The sequence below is a fragment of the Mobula birostris genome, chromosome 18 (assembly GCF_030028105.1).
Source record: "Mobula birostris isolate sMobBir1 chromosome 18, sMobBir1.hap1, whole genome shotgun sequence".
Lineage (NCBI taxonomy): Eukaryota > Metazoa > Chordata > Chondrichthyes > Myliobatiformes > Myliobatidae > Mobula > Mobula birostris.
Genome location: NC_092387.1, coordinates 70,278,656 through 70,299,503, shown reverse-complemented (window position 1 = coordinate 70,299,503; position 20,848 = coordinate 70,278,656). Strand labels below are relative to the sequence as shown.

Here is a 20,848-nt window from a genome sequence, read left to right as displayed (position 1 = left end):
CAGTTTAAGGACAAAGGGGAAGCCTTTTAGGACCGAGATGAGGAAAAACTTCTTCACACAGAGAGTGATGAATCTGTGGAATTCTCTGCACAGGAAACAGTTGAGGCCAGTTCATTGGCTATATTTAAGAGGGAGTTAGATATGGCCCTTGTGGCTAAAGGGATCGGGGGTATGGAGAGAAGGCAGGTCCAGGGTTCTGAGTTGGATGATCAGCCATGATCATACTGAATGGCGGTGCAGGCTCGAAGGGCTGAATGGCCTACTCCTGCACCTATTTTCTATGTTTCTATGTTTCTATGACACTCAAAGCTGCTGCGCAGGTTGACTATGTGGTTAAAAAGCATATGGTGCATTGGCCTTCATCAATCGTGGGATTGAGTTTAGGAGCCGAGAGGTAATGTTGCAGCTATATAGGTCCCTGGGCAGACCCCACTTGGAGTACTGTGCTCAGTTCTGGTTGCCTCACTACAGGAAGGATGTGGAAACCATAGAAAGGGTGCAGAGGAGATTTACAAGGATGTTGCCTGGATTGGGGAGCATGCCTTATGAGAATAGGTTGAGTGAACTCAGCCTTTTCTCCTTGGAGCAACGGAGGATGAGAGGTGACCTGATAGAGGTGTACGAGATGATGAGAGGCATTGATCGTGTGGGCAGTCAGAGGCTTTTTCCCATGGCTGAAATAGCTAGCACAAGAGGGCACAGTTTTAACGTACTTGCAAGTAGATACAGAGGAGATATCAGAGGTAAGTTTTTTTCTGCAGAGAGTGGTGAATGCATGGAATGGGTTGCCAGCGACGGTGGTGGAGATGGATACGATAGGGTCTTTTAAGAGACTCCTGGATAGGTACATGGAGCTTAGAAAAATAGAGGGCTATGGGTAACCCTAGATGATTTCTAAGGTAAGAACATGTTCAGCATAGTTTTATGGGCCCAAAGGCCTGTATTGTGATGTGGGTTTTCTATGTTTCTATATGTGAGAAATATTTATCAGGTCAGGTAGCATCTGTAGAAAGGTTCCTGGCAGCATTGTTAGATTTTATTTCAGATTTCCATCACCTGCAGTATTTTATTTTCAGTTTGTAGTAAGTCTAGTGGAGCAGGAGTGAGGAGAAACCATGGGTTTACCTATATGCGGGAGGTAGAAGCATATCATATCAAGTTCAGGAGCTATCAAAGTAGAGGCTCCAGAGGGAAGATCTGGTCAGTGTCTGTCGAGAGTTCTGATGTTAACTGATGGGGTCATTGTCTGGTGAAAGTTATCATGAAGGTCTGGAAACCTGGTGTTCAGTGTTTGGGAGGCAGAGGGCAGTTCCTCGAAACACAGTGACACAGCCTGGACCCACAGGTTTGATGGTCATGCTGGAGCTCGTGCTGCGAGGTCTGAATGGGCTTAGGTAGAGTGACTGAGGGGAGCGAAACACTGAAACTGTTAATGTTGCAGTGGGAGTTAGTGATGATGGATCTCAAGAAGGAAAGAGGCTGAAAGGAAGAATCCTTGGATAAGGAATTCTGCAAGAAAGAGAAGGGTGCACACAACGTGTGTGTGTGTGTGTGTGTGTGTGTGTGTGTGTGTGTGTGTGTGTGTGTGTGTGTGTGTGTGTGTGTCTGTCTGTCTGTCTGTCTGCTGGGGGTAGGATGAAAAGGACAGCAAAGACAGCCGCCAGTGAAATGGGGATGGAAAAGAGGGCAGCAGATGGAAAGCTCTAGATTCATCAGGATGGGGTTGAGATCTAATTGTCATAGTCAGAATGGGAAAGACCAATACGGGCAGTAAAAGCCCATCAAGGGGTGCATTGAGAGGAGAGTTAGAATCAGAGGAAAATGATGAGGAGGAGTGTTAGAACTGAATTAGAACATAAGAGCTGTTGAATTTGCAGTTTTGGGTGCTGGAACATAAGGAACATTTTGTTTGATGAAACTCTAAATGCAGCAAAGGGCAAAGTGGAACTGTGGACCAGGGTACATTTGAGTGAGAGTGAGTTGATGCATTTGTAGAAAGAGGTCAAGTACGTAGGTCAAGATGAGATTATTAGCTATTACTAGCAACATAGTTGATGGAGTTTGTAGATATTCCACAATTTCAACAATCAGTACTGTTGAAGAGGAGGGGCTGTACCAGACCCGGTATTGGGTAATGAGTTTGGCCAGGTGACTGAATTTTCAGTGGGTGAAAAGTTAGGAAACAGTGACTACTTCTCCTTAAGTTTTAAGATAGGATAGGTACAAACCTTGCACGAGATAATTAAATTAGAGCAGGGCAAATTACAAGAGTATTAGGCAGAAACTAGGGAGAGTTAATTGGCAACAGCTGTTTTTTTTTGTCAAGTGCACATCTGACCTTTGGAGGGTGTTCAAAGACCAACTGAACATAATGCAGGACAATATGTTCCAATCAAAAGGCAGGACAAGGATGTCAAGGTAAGAGAACCTTGAGGTTGAGAGAGGTGATGAATTTAGTTAAGAAGAAAAAGAAGTACTGGATGCTAAGCTTAGGAAACTAGAATCAAACAGAGCCCTTGAAGATTATAAAGAAGCCAGAAAAGAACTGAATAAGGGAATTAGGAAAGCCAGGAGGGGCCATGAAAAGTCCTTGGCAAGTAGGATTAAAGTGAATCCTATTGGTGCAGGGAGCAGGGCTTCAGGTTCTTGGATCATTGGGACGCATGACCTGCACAAAAGGGACGGGTTGCATCTGAACCCAAGGGGGACAATATCCTCGTGGACAGGTTTGCTAGAGTTGTTGGGAAGGGTTTAAACTAATTTGGTGGTGGGTGGAAACCAGAATGAAGGAACTCAGGACAGGACGGACAGTGAAAAAGCAAAGACAGTATGCAATCAGACTGTCAGGAAGAGCAAGCAAATGATAGGACAAAATTGCAGTCAGCAGGGTGAGTATCAGTGCATTCGGGATGCAAAATCAAAAAGGGTAACAAATACAGTGCTCAAAGTGTTATATCTCAGTGCACAGAATATAAGAAATAAGGTCTTGAGTCTGTGGTGGCCAGTGCTATCACATTTGCTGTTGTGTGCTAGGGCAACATACTATTTATGATTCTATTACTATTTATTATTTATGGTGCAACTGTAACGAAAACCAACTTCCCCCGGGATCAATAAAGTATGACTATGACTATTTGTTGCACTATTACAGATAGTCAGGTATGATGTTGTGGCCATCAGTGAATCACAGATGAAGGATAGTTGTAGTTGGAGCTGAATGTCCAAGGTTACATGTTGTATCGGAGGGATAGGAAGGTAGGCAGAGAGGGTAGCATAGCTCTGCTGGTAAAGAATGGCATCAAATCAGTAGAAGGATGTCACATAGGATTGGAAGATGTTGAATCCTTGTGGGTTGATTTAAAAAACTGTAAGGGTAAAAGAACCCTAATGGCAGTTATATACAGGCCTGTCAAAAATAGCTGGGACGTGGACCACAGATTACAACAGGAAATAGAAAAGGCATGTCAAAAGGGCTATGTTATGATAGTCATGGGAGATTTTAACATGCAGGTTGATTGGGAAAATCAGGTTGGAAATGGATCTCAAGAGAGTGAGTTTGTTGAATTCCTACGAGATGGCTTTTTAGAGTAGCTTGTCGTTGAGCCTACTAGGGGTTCCGCTATACTGGATCGGACGTTATGTAATGAACTGGAGATGATTAGGGAGTTTAAGGAAAAGAACCTTAAGGAGCCAGTGATCACAATATGTTTGAGTTCAATTTGAAATTTGACAGGAAGAAAGTAAAGTCTGACATAGCAGTATTTCAGTGGAGCAAAGGAAATTACAGTGGTATGAGAGAGGAGTTGGCCAAAGTAAATTGGAAGGAGGTGCTGGCAAGGATGACAGCAGAGCAGCAATGGTGTGAGTTTCTGGGAAAAATGAGGAATGTGCAGGACAGATGTATTCCAAAAACGAAGAAATACTCAAGTGGCAAAATAGTACAACTGTGGCTGACAAGGGAAGTCAAAGCTAATGTAAGGACAAAAGAGAGAGCATACAACAAAACAAAAATTAGCTGTAAGATAGAGGATTGGGAAGCTTTTAAAAACCTGCAGAGAATAACTAAAATAATCATTAGAAGGGAAAAGATGAAATATGAAAACAAGCTAACAAACAATATCAAGGTGGATAGTACAGTAAAAGCTTTTTCAAGTATGTAAAAAAAGAGATAAGAGTGGATATAGGACTGCTAGAAAATGAGGCTAGAAAAATAATAACAGGGGACAAGGAGATAACGGATAAACTAAATGAGTATTTTGCATCAGTCTTCACTGTGAAAGACACTAGCAGTGTGCCAGGTGTTGAAAGGTGTGAGGGAAGAGAGGTGGGTGCAGTTACTATCACAGAGAAAAGGTGCCCAAAAAGTTGAAAGACCTAAAAGGTACTTAAATCACCCGGACCAGATGTACTGCACCTGCACCCTACAGTTCTGAAAGAGGTAGCAGTAGAAATTGTGGAGGCATTAGTAATGATTTTTCAAAAATCATTGGACTCTGGCATAGTGCCAGAGGACTGGAAAATTGCAAATGTCAGTCCACTCTTTAAGAAAAGAGGAAGGCAGCAGAAAGGAAACTATAGACCCATTAGCCTGACCTCAGTGGTTGTGAAGATGTTGGAGTCAATTGTTAAGGATAAGGTAATGGAGTACTTTGTGACACATGACAAGACAACATCGGCATGGTTTTCTTAAGGGAAAATCTTGCCTGACGAACCTGTTGGAATTCTTTGAGCAGCTTACAAGTAGGACAGATAAAGGGGATGCAGTGGATGTTGTATATTTGGACTTTCAGAAGGCCTTTGACAAGGTGCCACACATGAGGCTGCTTACCAAGTTACCAAGGTCCAATGTATTACAGGAAAGGTACTGGCATGGTTAGAGCAGTGGATGATTGGTAGGAGGCAGTGGGAATAAAAGGATGACGATCAGTGACTAGTGGTATTCCACAGGGGCCAGTGTTAGGACCACTTCTTTTTATGTTGTATATAAATGATTTAGATGATGGAACAGATGGCTTTGTTGCCAAGTTTGCAGATGATATAAAGATTGATTGGTGGAAGGGCAGGTAGTGTTGATGAAACAGGCAGGCTGCAGAAGGACTTAAACAAATTAAGAGAATGGGCAAGAAAGCGGCAAATGAAATATAATGTTGGAAAATGCACGGTCATGCTCTTGGATAGTAGAGATACATGTGCAGACTATCTTCTAAACGGGAAGAAAATCCAAAAATCTGAGATGCAAAGGGACTTGGGAGCCGTTGGGCAGAACATCCTCAAGGTTAACTTGCAGGTTGAGTTAGTGGTGAGAAAGGCAAGCGCAATGTTAGTATTCATTTCGGGAGGTCTAGAATACAAGAGCAGGGATGTGATGCTGAGGCTTTATAAATCACCTTGAGTATTGGGAACAGTTTTGGGCTCCTAAGTTAAGAAAAAATGTGCTGACATTGGAGAGGGTCGAGAGAAGGTTCACAAGGATGATTCTGGGAATGTAAGGGTTATCCTACGAGGAATGTTTTATGGCTCTTAGTCTAGCTCATTGGAATTTAGAGGGATGGGGGGGGGGATCTCATTGAAACATATTGAATGTTGAAAGGCCTAGACAAAGTAGACAAAGAAACAAAGGACGTTTCCCATGGTGGGGGAGCCATGGGACGTTTCCCATGGTGGGGGAGGACAAGAGGGCACAGCCTCAGGATAGAGTGGCATCCATTTAAAACAGAGATCTGAAGAAATTTCTTTAGCCAAAGGGTGGTGAATCTATGGAATTTGTTGCCACATGCAGCTGTAGAGGTCAAGTTGTTGGGTGTATTTAAGGCAGAGGTTGATAGGTTCTTGATTGGATGCAGCCTCAAAGGTTACGGGGAGAGGCTGAGAAATGGGGTTGAGGAGGGAATAAAAGGATCAGCCATGATTGAATGGCAGAGCAGACTCGATGGGCCAAATGGCCTACTTCTTGTTCCTAAGTCTTATAGTTTTATGGAATTCCAAGGCATTCTATACATACATACATACAAGAGTAAGTGGGTAACTAGGGAGAGGGAGAATCCCTGAAGGATAAAGCCGGGGGAACACTTGCTTGGATGCGGAGGATGTGTGTGAGGTCCTTAATGAGTACTTTACATCAGTATTTCCCAAGGAGAAGGATGTACAGGATAGGGAGTTCAGTGCTGAGTGTATTGAAATGCTAAGATATTTTGAGGTAAAGGAGGAAGTAGTAAAGAGTCCTCTAAAGAGTATTAAGGTAGACAAGACCTCAAGTTATTGCGGCTTTGACCAATATCTTCATGTTCTCCCTAGCCATAGGCAAGGCCCTGGAGGACTGGCGAGTTGCCAATGTTGTTGCATCATTCAACATAGAACATAGAATAGTATAGCACAGTACAGGCCCTTCGGCCCATAATGTTGTGCCGACCCTCAAACCCTGCCTCCCATATAAGCCCCCACCTTAAGTTCCTCCATATACCTGTCTAGCAGTCTCTTAAACTTCATTAGTGTATCTGCCTCCACCATTGACTCAGGCAGTGCATTCCATGCACCAACCACTCTCTGAGTGGAGAAACCTTCCTCTAATATCCCTCTTGAACTTCCCACCCCTTACATTAAAGCCATGTCCTCTTGTATTGAGCAGTTGTGCCCTGGGGGAAGAGGCACTGGCTATCCACTCTATCTATTCCTCTTATTATCTTGTACACCTCTATCATGTCTCCTCTCATACTCCGTCTCTCCAAAGAGTAAAGTCCTAGCTCCCTTAATCTCTGATCATAATGCATACTCTCTAAACCAGGAAGGGAACCAGATATCATCTCGGAAACCACAGACCCGTGAATCTCATGTCAGTAGTACGGAAGTTAATGGAAAGAATTCTTAGAGATAGGATTTACAAGCATTTGGAAAATGATGGTCTATTTAGGGAGAGCCAATATGGCTTTCTGCGGGGCAAGCTGTGTCTTACTAACTTGATGGAGTTTTTTGACAAGGAAATGAAAGTGATTGATGAAGCTAGAGCTGTGGATGTTGTCTATATGGATTTTAGTAAGGCAATTTGGGAAATTCATCCAGAAGATTAAGATGCATGGGATCCATGGTAAACTGGCAGTTTGAATTCAGAAATGGCTTGCCCATGGAAGACAGAGGGTAGTAGTCAAAATGACTTATTTGAGCTGGAGGACTGTAATTAGTGGCGATCTGCAGGGATCTGTGCAACGATTGCTGATGTTTGTGATGTATATAAGTGTTCTAAACGAAAATTTGGATGGGCGGTTTAGTATATTTGCAGATGATATGAAGATTGGTGGTGCTGTGACTATTGCAGATGACTGTCAAAGAATACAGCACAATATAGATTATTTGCAGATATGGGCTGAGAAATGGCAGATGGAGTTTAACCCAGATAAATGTGAGGTGTTACATTTTGGTAGGGCAAATGCAAAGTAACTGTGCTCTGTTAAGGGCAAGATCCTGAACAGTGTTGATGAACAGAGGGATCTTGGGGTCCAAGTTCATAGTTTCCTGTGAGTGGCTACACAGGTGGATAGGGTGGTTAAGGAGGCAAATAGCATGTTTGCGTTTATTAGTTGAAGCACTGAGTTCAAATGTCAGGAAGTTATATTGCAGATTTATAAAAATCTAGTTCGGCTGTATCTGGAGTATTGCATACAGTTCTCATCACCCCATTAAAAGAAGGATTTTCAGGCTTTGGGGTGGGTGTAGAAAAGGGTTAGGAAATTGTCTAATACCAGAGGACATGCATTTAAGGTGAGAAGGGGTGACGTGAGGTACTAGTGTATTTTCTTACACAGAGAATGGTGGAGACCTGGAAAGAATGCCTGCGGGGGTGATAGGGCAGGAACACTAAGGACCTTTAAGAGATGTTTCGGCACATGAATGTGAGAAAAATGGAGGGATATGGACTTTGTGTAGGTAGAAGAGATTAGTTTAGTTTGACATTTGATTACTAATTTAATTGGTTCAGCACAACATTGTAGGTCAAAGGGCTGTATTGTTCCATGTTCTAATATTATGGAGAATGCAAATAAACTTGATAATCAAACCAAACTGCATTAAAATATTATAAGATTGAAAATAAAGTACAAAATATTAATGTACACAGGTTGAACCTGCAACTTTGGCAGCAGGGTGATCTTCTACTTTAGCTCGTGAACATACACAGGCGACCTTCACTAATCCGACTACCTGTAATCCGGTTCCTTCGATAATCCCGCACTGATTATGCTTAATGTGATCCTTCTGTAATTCGGCATTTTCACTAATCCGGCACTCCTCAGGTCCCAATGGTGCTGGATTAGTGAAGGTCAACCTGTACAAAGTGAACATTCTAAACACAGTGTTAGGAGAGTGTGCACTGATAACCTGTTGCATGTCTTCAGACTCACATTCTCTGCTTGGATCGAGAAATCCCACTGCATTCCACAGAAAAGTGAAAGGGCTTTTCATCAGAATCCATCATTTCGAGCTTCTGCAGCATTTTGATTTTGGAAAAGACCAGAATCCATAATAATAATAATAACTTATTTACAGAGCGCCTTTCATACAGACAATGTAGTTTAATGTGCTTTACAAAGGGATAAAGTGTAAACATGAACATAAAATAAAAAATAAACATGAAAATTAAAGACAAAAAGATGTTAGTTAAAATCAAGGTTAAATAAATAGATTTTGAATTCAGGATTCAGAATTTATTTAAATCTTACATCTATCCCACAACTTGAGGGAGTAAAAATCTTTGCATTATGACTCTGTTGCAACGTACAGACATGTGAATTTATAAGTCTAATGGCTTGTAGAAAGAAGCTGTCACACAGCCTGGTGGCCCTGGCTTTAATGCTGCAGTAGCATTTGCCAGATGGAAGCAGCTGAAACAGTTTATGGTTGGGGTGACTGGTGTCCCTGATGATCTTCTAGGCCTTCTTTCTGCACCTGCTACTATAAATGTCCTCAATGGAAGGAAGTTCACACCACAGATGCACTGGGCTGTCCGTACCACTCTCTGCAGTGCCCAGCGATCAAGGTTGGTGCAGTTCCCATACCAGGCGGTGATACAGCCAGTCAGTATGCTCTCAATGATGCCCCTGTAGAAGGTCTGGAGGGTTTGGGGACCCATGGTGAACTTTTTCAGTCGCCTGAGGTGGAAGAGACACTGTTGTGCTTTTTTTTTGCCACAAAGCTGGTGTGTACAGTCCAGGTGAGATCATTGGTGATGTGTATACTGAGCTGAAACTACTCACCCTCTCAGTTGCAGACCCATTGATGTTGATCAGGCTGATCCTGTCTCTATTCCTCCTGTAATCCACAATCAGCTCTTTTGTTTTTTGAACACTGAGGGAGAGGTTGTTATCCTGGCACCACTTATAACTTCTCTTCTGTAAGCTGTCTCATTACTGATAGAAATAAGGCTGATCAAAGTCATATCATCTGCAAATTTGATCAGCAGATTGGAATTGTGTGTGGCAGCACAGTCGTGGGTGTAAAGGGAGTAGAGAAGGGGACTCAGGAACACAACCCTGGGGTCACCTGTGTTGAGGGTTAGGGGCAGAGGTGAGGGAGTCCGTCCTTACTACCTCTCGGTGATCTGATAGGAAGTCTAGGATCCAGCTGCACAAGGTGGGGTGCATACCAAGGTCTCCGAGCTTCTTGTCTAGTCTGGAGGGAATTATGGTGTTGAATGCTGAACTGTAGTCCAGGAACAGCATTCTAACATATGCATCCCTCCTCTCCAGGTGAGTGAGGACAGTGTGTAGTGCTGTGGCTATGGAGTCATCAATAGACTGGTTCCATCGGTAGGCAAATTGTAGGGGGTCCACTGCAGGTGGTAGCATGCTGCAGATATAGTCTTTAACCAGCCTCTCAAAGCATTTGCTTATAATTGAGGTGAGTGCGACAGGGCGCCAATCGTTCAGGCATGCTACCGTGGCTTTCTTAGGTACGGGGACTATGACGGAAGATTTGAAACAGGAGGGCACTACACACTGGGAGAGGGAGAGATACAAAATGTCCATTACACATGAGCCAGCTGTTCAGCACACACTTTAAGGACGTGCCCTGGGATGCCGTCCTTGAAACTGTTGACACCTTGGAATGTCCTACGTACCTCAGCCTCAGAGATGACCAAGGTGCAGGTCTCACGGGCAGCTCCCTTTGGAGGTTCAGACCTATCAACCTCGGATCAAGTATAAAAAGCATTTAGCTCATCCGGGAGCGAGGCGGCAATGCTGGTTTATTGCCTTGTTTCTTCTTGTAGTCCGCAATGGTGTGCAGACCTTGCCATATGCTGCATGTGTCACTGTCGCAGAGTTGTGACTGGACTTTGTCCCTGCGTTGCCGTTTTGCCACCTTGATGGCTCTACGTAAATCATAGTGGCATCGCTTGAGTTCCTGTTGGTCTCCGGAGGCGAAGGCTTTATCCTTTGCACTGAGAGCAACACACACTGAACTATTTATCCAAGTTTTTGGTTTGGGTTGACCTAGACTGATTTTTGAGGAACAATGTCTTCAATACACTTCCGAATGAAGCTTGTGACTACCTCCATGTATTCGGAGATGTTTTCAGCTTGAAATATCTCACAGGTGACGCTATCAAAGCAGTCTTGTAATGTTGAGTCTGATTGGTTAGACCAGCAGTGAATAGTTTTCACTGCGGCCGCTTCCTGCTTCAATTTCTACTTGTAGTTGGGTAGGAGCAATATGGAGGAATGGTCAGAGTTTCCAAATGGAGGGGGAGAAGTTCTTTGTAGGCATTGTGGAAGAGAGAGTAGCAGTGGTTGAGTATGCTTCCTCCCTGTGTGCTCACCTCGTTGTGCTGGCAGAACTTCGGGTAAGCTCTGGTCAGCAACACTTGGTTAAAGTCTCAGCTTCTGGGTGTGTGGTTTCATGGACATTGATGGTTTTGCATATTACATTGAGAGTCAGGTTGGTATCAGCCTGTGGTGGGTGTAAATAGCTGTAATAATAACAGACGTGAATTCTCTAGGCAGCCAGAAAGGTCGACATAGCAGCATAAAGTACTCCTGATCCAGGGAGCAGAAGGCTGGCATCTAAGAGTGTCAACTGAGTCTGCATCTCTTATAAGATCATATGGTATTGGAGCAGAATTAGGGCATTTGCTCCATCGACTCTCCTCCAGCATTTTATCATGACTGATCCACTTGTCCTCTTAGCCCCAATCTCCAGCCTTGTCCCCGTATCCCTTCATACGCTGAATTACCTATCAATAATCAATAACCTATCAACCTCTGCCTTAAATATACCCAATGTCCTGGCCTCCACAGCTGCCAGTGGCAATGAATTCCACAGATTCACAACTCCCTCTGGCTGAAGAAATTCCTCCTCAAAAGGATGTCCCTCTAGTCTGAGGCTGTGTCCTCTGGTTTTTGACTCCCCCACCATAGGAAACATCCTCTCCACACCCACTCTAGCAAGGCGTTTCGACAGTTGATAGGTTTCACTGAGATTTCTGCCCGCTTTCTTCTGAATTCCAGTGAGTACAGGCCTAGACCCATCAAATGCTCCTCATAAGACCATAAGGCATAGGAGTAGAATTAGGCCATTCAGTCCATCGAGTCTACTCCGCCATTCCATCATGGCTTCTCCCGGAACTCACTCAACCCCATACACCTGCCTTCTCATCATATCCGTTGATGCCCTGATCAGTCAAACTATCAACTACCACTTTATAGTTTCAGGTGTTGAATTCCACAGTTCATGAGCATTGTTTACTAAAAGTTGACCAGGGAGATTGTTTAAATTTAGGTCTTCTTACAGCGGTCTCTTAAGAGATAAGGAAGTGTTTAGCAAAGCTTTTGGTATGCAGGAATATTGAGTTGCCGAGATATGTAATATGCAGGTGATATGGTGATTCAGATTGACATGAATCACTCTACGGTTTGGATATGTCTGGAGTTTTGCCAAGAAGCAGCTGTGCACAATGGGGACATTGTGTCTCACTCACAGGGGAAGAAATGCCCTCTTTCTTCATTATTATCACATTTATAATTTATACTCCTGACTCACTCTCACTGCATTGTTTGGCAGGGACAGAAGTCACATTGGGTAGGAAGGATGTGACTCATTCTCTGACCAGGACAGTTTCTCCTGCCCCACACTTGCCTTGCCAGCACCACACCAGGCTTTACAACCAACTTAATCAATTACATAACAGCCCTTCCTCTGCAATGTTTAACGAGGGAAGTGGTTTAAAGGTAATTATTGTTATCAGGAAATATCAGTACCGTGCCCAATCTGACAATGGTCTCACACCCGTGCCCCTGACTCGTCTTCCTGTCCTTTACCATGGCCTCCTCTCCACCGAACACAGCTCTCAAATGTGTCTACTGCATTTCCTGCATTTCTGCTCTCACCCCTTCCTTCTCCTCCCACACAGAGCAAGGATACAGCTGTCCTGAGCCTCATTTTCGACCCCAGCAGGCTTCTTGTTCAATGGATTTGTACTTTCTGTCCCCTGTAACATGACGTCACCAGCAGACACACCTTGCCCTTTTCCCTCAGCATTCTGCAGGGATATGGTCCTCCCTGACACCTTGCTTCACTTACCCACCTCCAGTAATATTCCTTCCCTTCATCCAGCATCTTCCCATGCTTATTTACCACTTTCATCCTTCTCGCCGTCTACAGCTCTCTCCCAGAATCAGAGAGTTACACAACACAGAGGTGGGGACACAAGACACTGCAGATGCTGGAATCAGGAGGAACACACGGGACACTGGTAATGCTGGAATCGGGAGGAACACACGGGACACTGGAGATGTTGGAATCGGGAGGAACACACGGGACACTGGTAATGCTGGAATCGGGAGGAACACACGGGACACTGGAGACGCTGGAATCGGGAGGAACACACGGGACATTGGAGATGCTGGAATCGGGAGGGACACACGGGACACTGGAGACGTTGGAATCGGGAGGGACACACGGGACACTGGAGACGTTGGAATCGGGAGGGACACACGGCACACTGGAGACGCTGGAATCGGGAGGGACACACGGGACACTGGAGACGCTGGAATCGGGAGGGACACACGGGACACTGGAGACGTTGGAATCGGGAGGGACACACGGGACACTGGAGACGCTGGAATCGGGAGCTACACACGGGACACTGGAGACGCTGGAATCGGGAGGGACACACGGGACACTGGAGACGCTGGAATCGGGAGGGACACACGGGACACTGGAGACGCTGGAATCGGGAGGGACACACGGGACACTGGAGACGCTGGAATCGGGAGGGACACACGGGACACTGGAGACGTTGGAATCGGGAGGGACACACGGGACACTGGAGACGCTGGAATCGGGAGGGACACACGGGACACTGGAGACGTTGGAATCGGGAGGGACACACGGGACACTGGAGACGCTGGAATCGGGAGGGACACACGGGACACTGGAGACGCTGGAATCGGGAGGGACACACGGGACACTGGAGACATTGGAATCGGGAGGGACACACGGGACACTGGAGACGCTGGAATCGGGAGGGACACACGGGACACTGGGAACGTTGGAATCGGGAGGGACACACGGGACACTGGAGACGCTGGAATCGGGAGGGACACTGGAGACGCTGGAATCGGGAGGGACACACGGGACACTGGGGACGTTGGAATCGGGAGGAACACACGGGACACTGGAGACGCTGGAATCGGGAGGAACACACGGGACACTGGAGACGTTGGAATCGGGAGGAACACACGGGACACTGGAGACGTTGGAATCGGGAGGAACACACGGGACACTGGAGACGTTAGAATCGGGAGGAACACACGGGACACTGGAGATGTTGGAATCGAGAGGAACACACGGGACACTGGAGATGCTTGAATCGAGAGGAACACACGGGACACTGGAGATGTTGGAATCAGGAGGAATACACAGGGCACTGGAGATGCTGGAATCGGGAGGAACACACGGGACACTGGAGATGTTGGAATCAGGAGGAACACACGGGACACTGGAGATGTTGGAATCGAGAGGAACACAGAGGACACTGGAGATGCTTGAATCGGGAGGAACACACAGGACATTGGAGATGTTGGAATCAGGAGGAACACACGGGACACTGGAGATGTTGGAATCAGGAGGAACACAGAGGACACTGGAGGTGCTGGAATTGGGAGGAACACACAGGACACTGGAGATGCTAGAATCAGGAGGAACACATGGGACACTGGAGATGCTGGAATCAGGAGGAACACACGGGACACTGGAGATGCTGGAATCAGGAGGAACACACGGGACACTGGAGAAGCTCAGTGGGTCAAGACGCACCTGCAGGGGAAATGGACAGCCAACTATTTTGAGTCAAGACCCCCTTTTAGCCCAACTTGCCCATGTCCATCATGATTGTTATCTACTCTACTGCATTGCCTGCATTAGGCCTGTACCCTCTACTCTTCTCCTATCCATGGAGCTGTCCAAAAGCCTTCTAAACATTACTACTGCACCTTCCTCCACCACCTCCAGAGAGTGACTACCCTCTTACCCCTCAAATTTCCTTTACAATTCTCGCTCCTCACCTTAAACCCGTGCCCTCTGGTTCTCAACTGTCCTGCCCGATGAGTGTGGATCCCAAATTACATTTGTGTGGCAGGACACATAGTCAGTGTTTTGGTTCTGGCCCGGTCTGCAGGACAATTGCAACAGTGGCTTGACCAAACACAGGCATCTGCACAGGACTTTCCTTGACCATGCTGTTTGCTGCACAGACTGGAGGAAGAATCTGTGGCAACCATTACCAAAGAGACCATCTGAAGATGGTACATTGCAAGTGATAAAATTGCCCTGACTGCTCACCTCCACGGTTTCGTGAAGAGCCAACAAAGCTTGTTCTTTCTCTTCCAACAGGAAACGGATTGCAGGATCCAAGTGGGAATACTGCTTACAAAATGATCTGAAACAAACAAAGCAGGGAAAAGTAATTCAGAAGGAACATTGATCACTGCCATTCAGTAATATTAACACTGAACTCTGAATAAAAATTTCAATGTGAAGAATGCTCAGCAGGGGCATGCTGGAGTTTGATGCACAGTTCAGTCAACTTCCAGCGGGGAACAAAAGTTATGTTCTCCCTGACATCATACACAACTTTTAATATATTTCCATAAGACCACAAGACCATAAGATATAGGAGCAGAACTAGGCCATTTGGCCCATTGAGTTTGTTCTGCCATTTTATCATGGGGTCTGAACAAATTTTCCTCTCAGCCCCATTCTCCTGCCTTCTCCCTGTATCCCTTCATGCATTGACCAATCAAGAATCTATCAACTCCTGCCTTAAATATACATAAAGACTCGGCTTCCACAGCTGACTGTGGCAAAGAATTTCGCAGATTCACCATCCTCTGGTTATAGGAATTCCTCATCTCCGTTATAAATGGATACCTCTCTATTCTGAGGCTGTGTCTTCTGGTCTTTGACTCTCCCACCATAGGAAACATCCTCTCCACATCCACGCTATCAAAGCCTGTCACTATTCAATAGGTTTCAATGAGATCAATCCTCATTCTTCTAAATTGTACTGAATACAGGCCCTGAGCCATCAGACGCTCTTCATTTGGCAAGCCATTCAATCCTGGAATCATTTTTGTGAAACTCCTTTGAACCCTCTCCAGTTTCAGCAGATTCTTTCTAAGATAAGGGACCTAAAACTGCTCACAATACTCCAAGTGAGGCCTCACCAGTGCTTTATAAAGTTTCAACATTATATCTTTGCTTTTATATTCTAGTCCTCTTGAAATTAATGTAAATATTGCATTTGCCTTCCTCATCAGACTCAACCTGCAAATCCAATCCAGAATAGTTGACCCTCTAGTGGGTTCAACCACAAGCTGCTCTAAAAAGCCTTTTCATAGGCACTAAAGGTTGCCCCTCCTTATAATCAATCACCAGCCTGATTTTCCAAATCTATCAGCATATTGAAGTCCCCCATGACTATTGTAATATTGTCCTTCTGGCATACATTTTCTATCTCTTGTTGTAATTTGTAGACCACATCCTTACAGCTGTTAGAACTCCCATCAGTGTTTTTTTAGCCTTGCATTTCCACAATGATTCAACACCTTCCGACCCTATATCACCCCTTTCTAATGATTTGATTTCATTTTTTACCTACAGAGCAGCACTGCCTCCTCTGCCTTCCTGCCTGTCCTTTCGATGCAATGCATATCATTGGACATTAATCTCCCAGCTACGATCTTTCAGCCATGCTTCAGCGATGTCTACAACATCATACCTGCCAATTTGCAGCTGTGCTGCCAGTTTATCTACCTTATTGCGTGTACTGCACACATTCAGATACAACACCTTCACTCCTATATTCACCCTTTTGGATTTTATCACACCATGCTCAACCTTTTGATTCCTCACTTTGTCTGAGGTCTTACCAACAATTGCCTCCACAACCTCTCCACTAACTGTTCTGGCACTTACAATGCATGAAACAGAAGGGCTGCCCTAGCCTTCTAACCAACTACTCACACAAATCTTGGCTGATGTTCTACTCAGTGCCATTCCCATGTGGTATCCTGTTACCTCTCCATTGCTTTCCTATCCTATATAGGTTATACTTGCAGTGCTGTGTGGAATTGGGGTTGTCCTAGCACAAGAAGGGTGTCATTTCACAGCATTATCATATCAGAGGATCTGTCTGGGACTGGCACCTAAGTGCTATTACAAAGAAGGCACAGCAGTGCCTCAACTTCCTTAGAAGTTGGTGAAGATTTTGCATGAAACCTAAAACTTCAGAATCAGAAACACACTTAATATCACTGGCATATTTCATGAAATGTGTTAATTTGCGCAGCAGTATTGTGCAATATACAATAATAAAAATCTATAAATTACAATAAGAAATATATTTTAAACATTAATTAAGTAAGTGGTGCAAAAAGAGAGAACAAGTATTGGTGTTCATGGGTTCATTGTCCATTCAGAAATCTGATGGTGGAGAGGAAGAAGCTGTTCCTGAAGCATTGAGTGTGTGTCTTCAGGCTCCTCTACCTCCTCCTCAAAGGTTGCAATGAGAAGAAGGCATGTCCTGGGAGATGGTGATCTTTAATGATAGATCTGCCTTTTTGAGATATCGCCTCTTGAAGATGTCCTCAGTGCTGTGGAGGCTGGGTAGATGATGGACCTTTGACAAACTTCTACAGATGCGCGGTGGGAAGTATACTGACTGGTTGCAGCACAGCCTGGTATGGAAATACCAATGTCCTTGAACAGAAAAGCCTACAAAAAGAAGTGAACACAGTCCAGTCCATCACAGTAAGGCCCTCCCCAGCATTCAAAACATCTACATGCAGCGCTGTCGCAGGAAAGGCAACATCCATCATCAAGGACCCCACCATCCAGGCTATGCTTCTTCTCGCTGCTGCCATCAGGAAGGAGATACAAGAGCCTCAGATCCCACCCCATCACGTTCAGGAACAATTATTACCCTTCAACCATCAGGCTCCTGAACCTGTGTGGATAACGTCATTCACCACAACACTGAACTGATTCCACAACCTATGGAATCACTTTCAAGGACTCTGTAACTCATGTTCTCAATATTTAATATTTATTTAGTTAGTTATTATTATTGTTTTCTTTTTGTACTTGCACAATTTGTTGTCTTTTTCACATTGGTTGTTTGTCGGTCTTTGTTATATGCAGTTTTTCATTGATTATATTGTACTTCGTTGTATTTACTGTGAATGACAACAAGAAAATAAATCTAAGGTAGTGTATGTGACATATATGTAGTTTGATAATAAATTTACTTTGAACTTTGAACTTTTTGGAAGCTCTGAAATAGGTACAGAAGAGATTTACAAGGATGCTGCCTGGAATAGAGGGCAAGTATTATGAGGAGAGGTTGGACAATTAGGAATATAGAAAACCTACAGCACAATACAGGCCCTTCAGCCCACAAAGCAGTGCTGAACATGTCCTTACCTTACAAATTACCCAGGGTTACCCGTAGTGCTCTATTTTTCTAAGCTTCAGGAATCTCTTAAAAGACCCTAACGTATTTGCCTCCACCACTGTCACCAGCAGCCCATTCCACACACTCACCACTCTGTGTAAAAAACTTACCCCTGACATCTCCTCTGTATCTACTGCCAAGCACCTTAAAACTGTGCCCTCTTGTGCTAGCCATTACAGCCCTGGGAAAAAGCCTCTGACTATCCACACGATCAATGCCCTTCATCATCTTACACACCTCTATCAGGTCACCTTTCATCCTCCGTCGCTTCAAGGAGTAAAGGCCAAGTTCACTCTGCCTATTCTCATAAGGCATGCTCCCCAATCCAGGCAACATCCTTGTAAATCTCCTCTGCACTCTTTCTATGGTTTCCACGTCCTTCCTATAGTGAGGCGACCAGAACTGAGCACAGTACTCCAAGTGGGGTCTGACCAGGGTCCTATATAGCTGCAACATTACCTCTCAGCTCCTAAACTCCATCCAAGGATTGATGAAGGCCAATGCACTGTATGCCTTCTTAACCACAGAGTCAACCTGCACAGCAGCTTTGAGTGTCCTATGAACTCGGACCCCAAGATCCCTCTGATCCTCCACACTGCCAACAATCTTACCATTAATACTATATTCTGCCATCATATTTGACCTACCAAAATGAACCACTTCACACTTATCTGGGTTGAACTCCATCTGCCACTTCTCAGACCAGTTTTGCATACGACCAATGTCCCGCTGTAACCTCTGACAGCCCTCCACACTATCCACAACACCCCCATCCTTAGTGTCATCAGCAAATTTACTAACCTATCCCTCCACTTAATATCTATACGCTCAAGCTTTTCAGTCCACTGTAAGTCATCCCTACAAGCGTCAAGATCCTTGTGTTGTTTTTTTTCTGGAGCATTGGAGTCTGAGCAGAGACCTGATAAGAGACATTAAAACTATGAGGGGCGTAGATAGGGTAGACAGTCAGAATCCTTTCCCCAGTGTAGAAATGCCTTCATAGCCATCTGTGAAAATGAATTCTATAGGCACACCACCTCTGACAAAGAAATTCCTCCTCATCTTTGTTCTAAAGGGACATCTATATGTCAATATTTGAAATGTTTTAAAATTCTCTCAACATTCTCATCAGCTGCTCTCAGATTCCAACGGTCAACGAATTTGGGCAGTGGGGAAAAAACCGAAGCACATTGTGGAAACTCACATGGTTGGGGGGAAATGCAAAGTCAACCCAATGGGCATCTGAGATTGGGACTGAACTCTGGTCTCTGCTGTTCAGAGACAGCAGGTTTGATACACAGTGATGCAGCATTGGCCTAAAGGTCTCAGCAGAGCAGTCAGACATGGTTTTCCTTTCATAAATCCCACTCACTGAGTCTGTTCAATCCTGTTGATTATTTCCAAGGTGTTCTCTTTCCATGCTGTCTAACTCTGACTTGACATAAATGCGGGCAGTCTAAATGCAGGGAGGACATTACTGAAACTGAGAAGTCCAGAATGAGTGGTCATATCTCAGAATTTAGAACCGTGATCAGGAGCCACTGATTGTGTTTGCTCTGCCAATCAGTAATTCACAGTTAAGCATGTGGAGTTATAGATCCATCACCTACAACACAGTCAAGCCTCAAAGATACCTCCTTAAGCCTATTTTATGATCTCAGAATAGCAAATTTTATTTCACTGATTAGCCACAGAGCACCCTAAAGGGACAAGGGGGAATAATAAGAAATGTGGTCCGAAGAACATTGGTAGGAGGATCAGATTTGAAGGAGCTTAAAATGCAGGACCCAACAAGTGGTGACTTCAGGATTTTCCCATGCTGTGTACCAATAAGGCTAGAAATGGGATAGGACAAAACAATGGATGGTTGGAAAGATGGTCTGTAGATTTCTGGAGTAGGTAGAACGGTACAGCACAGGAATAGGCCCTGCAGCTCACCATGGTTGCTGGAAAGTATAATGAAGGGCATGATGTCAAGATGAAACGCAGTGACTGAGTCAACATGAGATAAGATGGATTTATAACGGGAAAGTCACCTTTGACTAATCTATTCTAAGTCTTTGAAGATATAGCACATGGGATTGGTGAATGGAAATTAGTATTTACAGAATTTCAACTCAGTCCCACAGAGGGAACTGCTGCACAGAGTTAGAGCAGATGCATCTGGGTTTAATATATTACTGTGCATTTAGAGTAGGCAGATAGAAAACAGTGAATAAGAATAAATGGGTCCATCTCAAATTAGCATTCTGGGGATCAGTACATAAGCAACACCCTTTCACCATATATCAATGATAAATTCATGTTTCTTGTCAAAGGTACACATACCCATGGTAAGGTAATGACTAGCACCATGCTATTACAGGTTGGAGCGTTGGAGTTCAGAGTTCAATTCCAACACTATCTGCAGAAGTTTCTATGTCCTCGCCATGAGTGCATGAGTTTCCTCTGGATGTTCTGGTGTTCTCCCATGTTCCAAAGATGTACCTGTTTGTAGGTTAATTAGCCATTCTAAGTTGCCCTGTGATCAGGGTAGGGTTAAATCGGTGGATTGCTGGATGGTGTGGCTCATTGAGCTGGAAAGGTCTGTTCCATACAGCATCTTTAAATAAATAAATAAATGGATTTATAGACCGATTCATTACCATGAAAACCAAAGTTAAGGCAAGGCCACACAGAGCTGAAACATGGACAAATTTCTCCAGTCTCTGGGTGATGAATCCGTGTTCGGCTGTGGAGCTCAATCATTGATCATTGAGAACTAATTCTGTTGGATCACTGATTGATCAAGAGTAGTGTAGTGTAGGGAAATGGTTCAGAGGTTGGACATCAGCTATAATCTTGTGGAAT

At 44.5% G+C, this 20,848-nt stretch overlaps 1 protein-coding gene across 1 annotated transcript in view; it reads right to left on the bottom strand.

The window, feature by feature from the left end:
* The window catches only part of spef1 (sperm flagellar 1), a 55,617-nt gene that overhangs the window by 9,000 nt on the left and 25,769 nt on the right, over window positions 1–20,848 (bottom strand). The window contains exon 6 of the mRNA XM_072282932.1: window positions 14,827–14,923. Within this exon, the coding sequence (XP_072139033.1) occupies window positions 14,827–14,923 (97 nt within the window). The remainder of the gene's footprint in view (window positions 1–14,826; window positions 14,924–20,848) is intronic.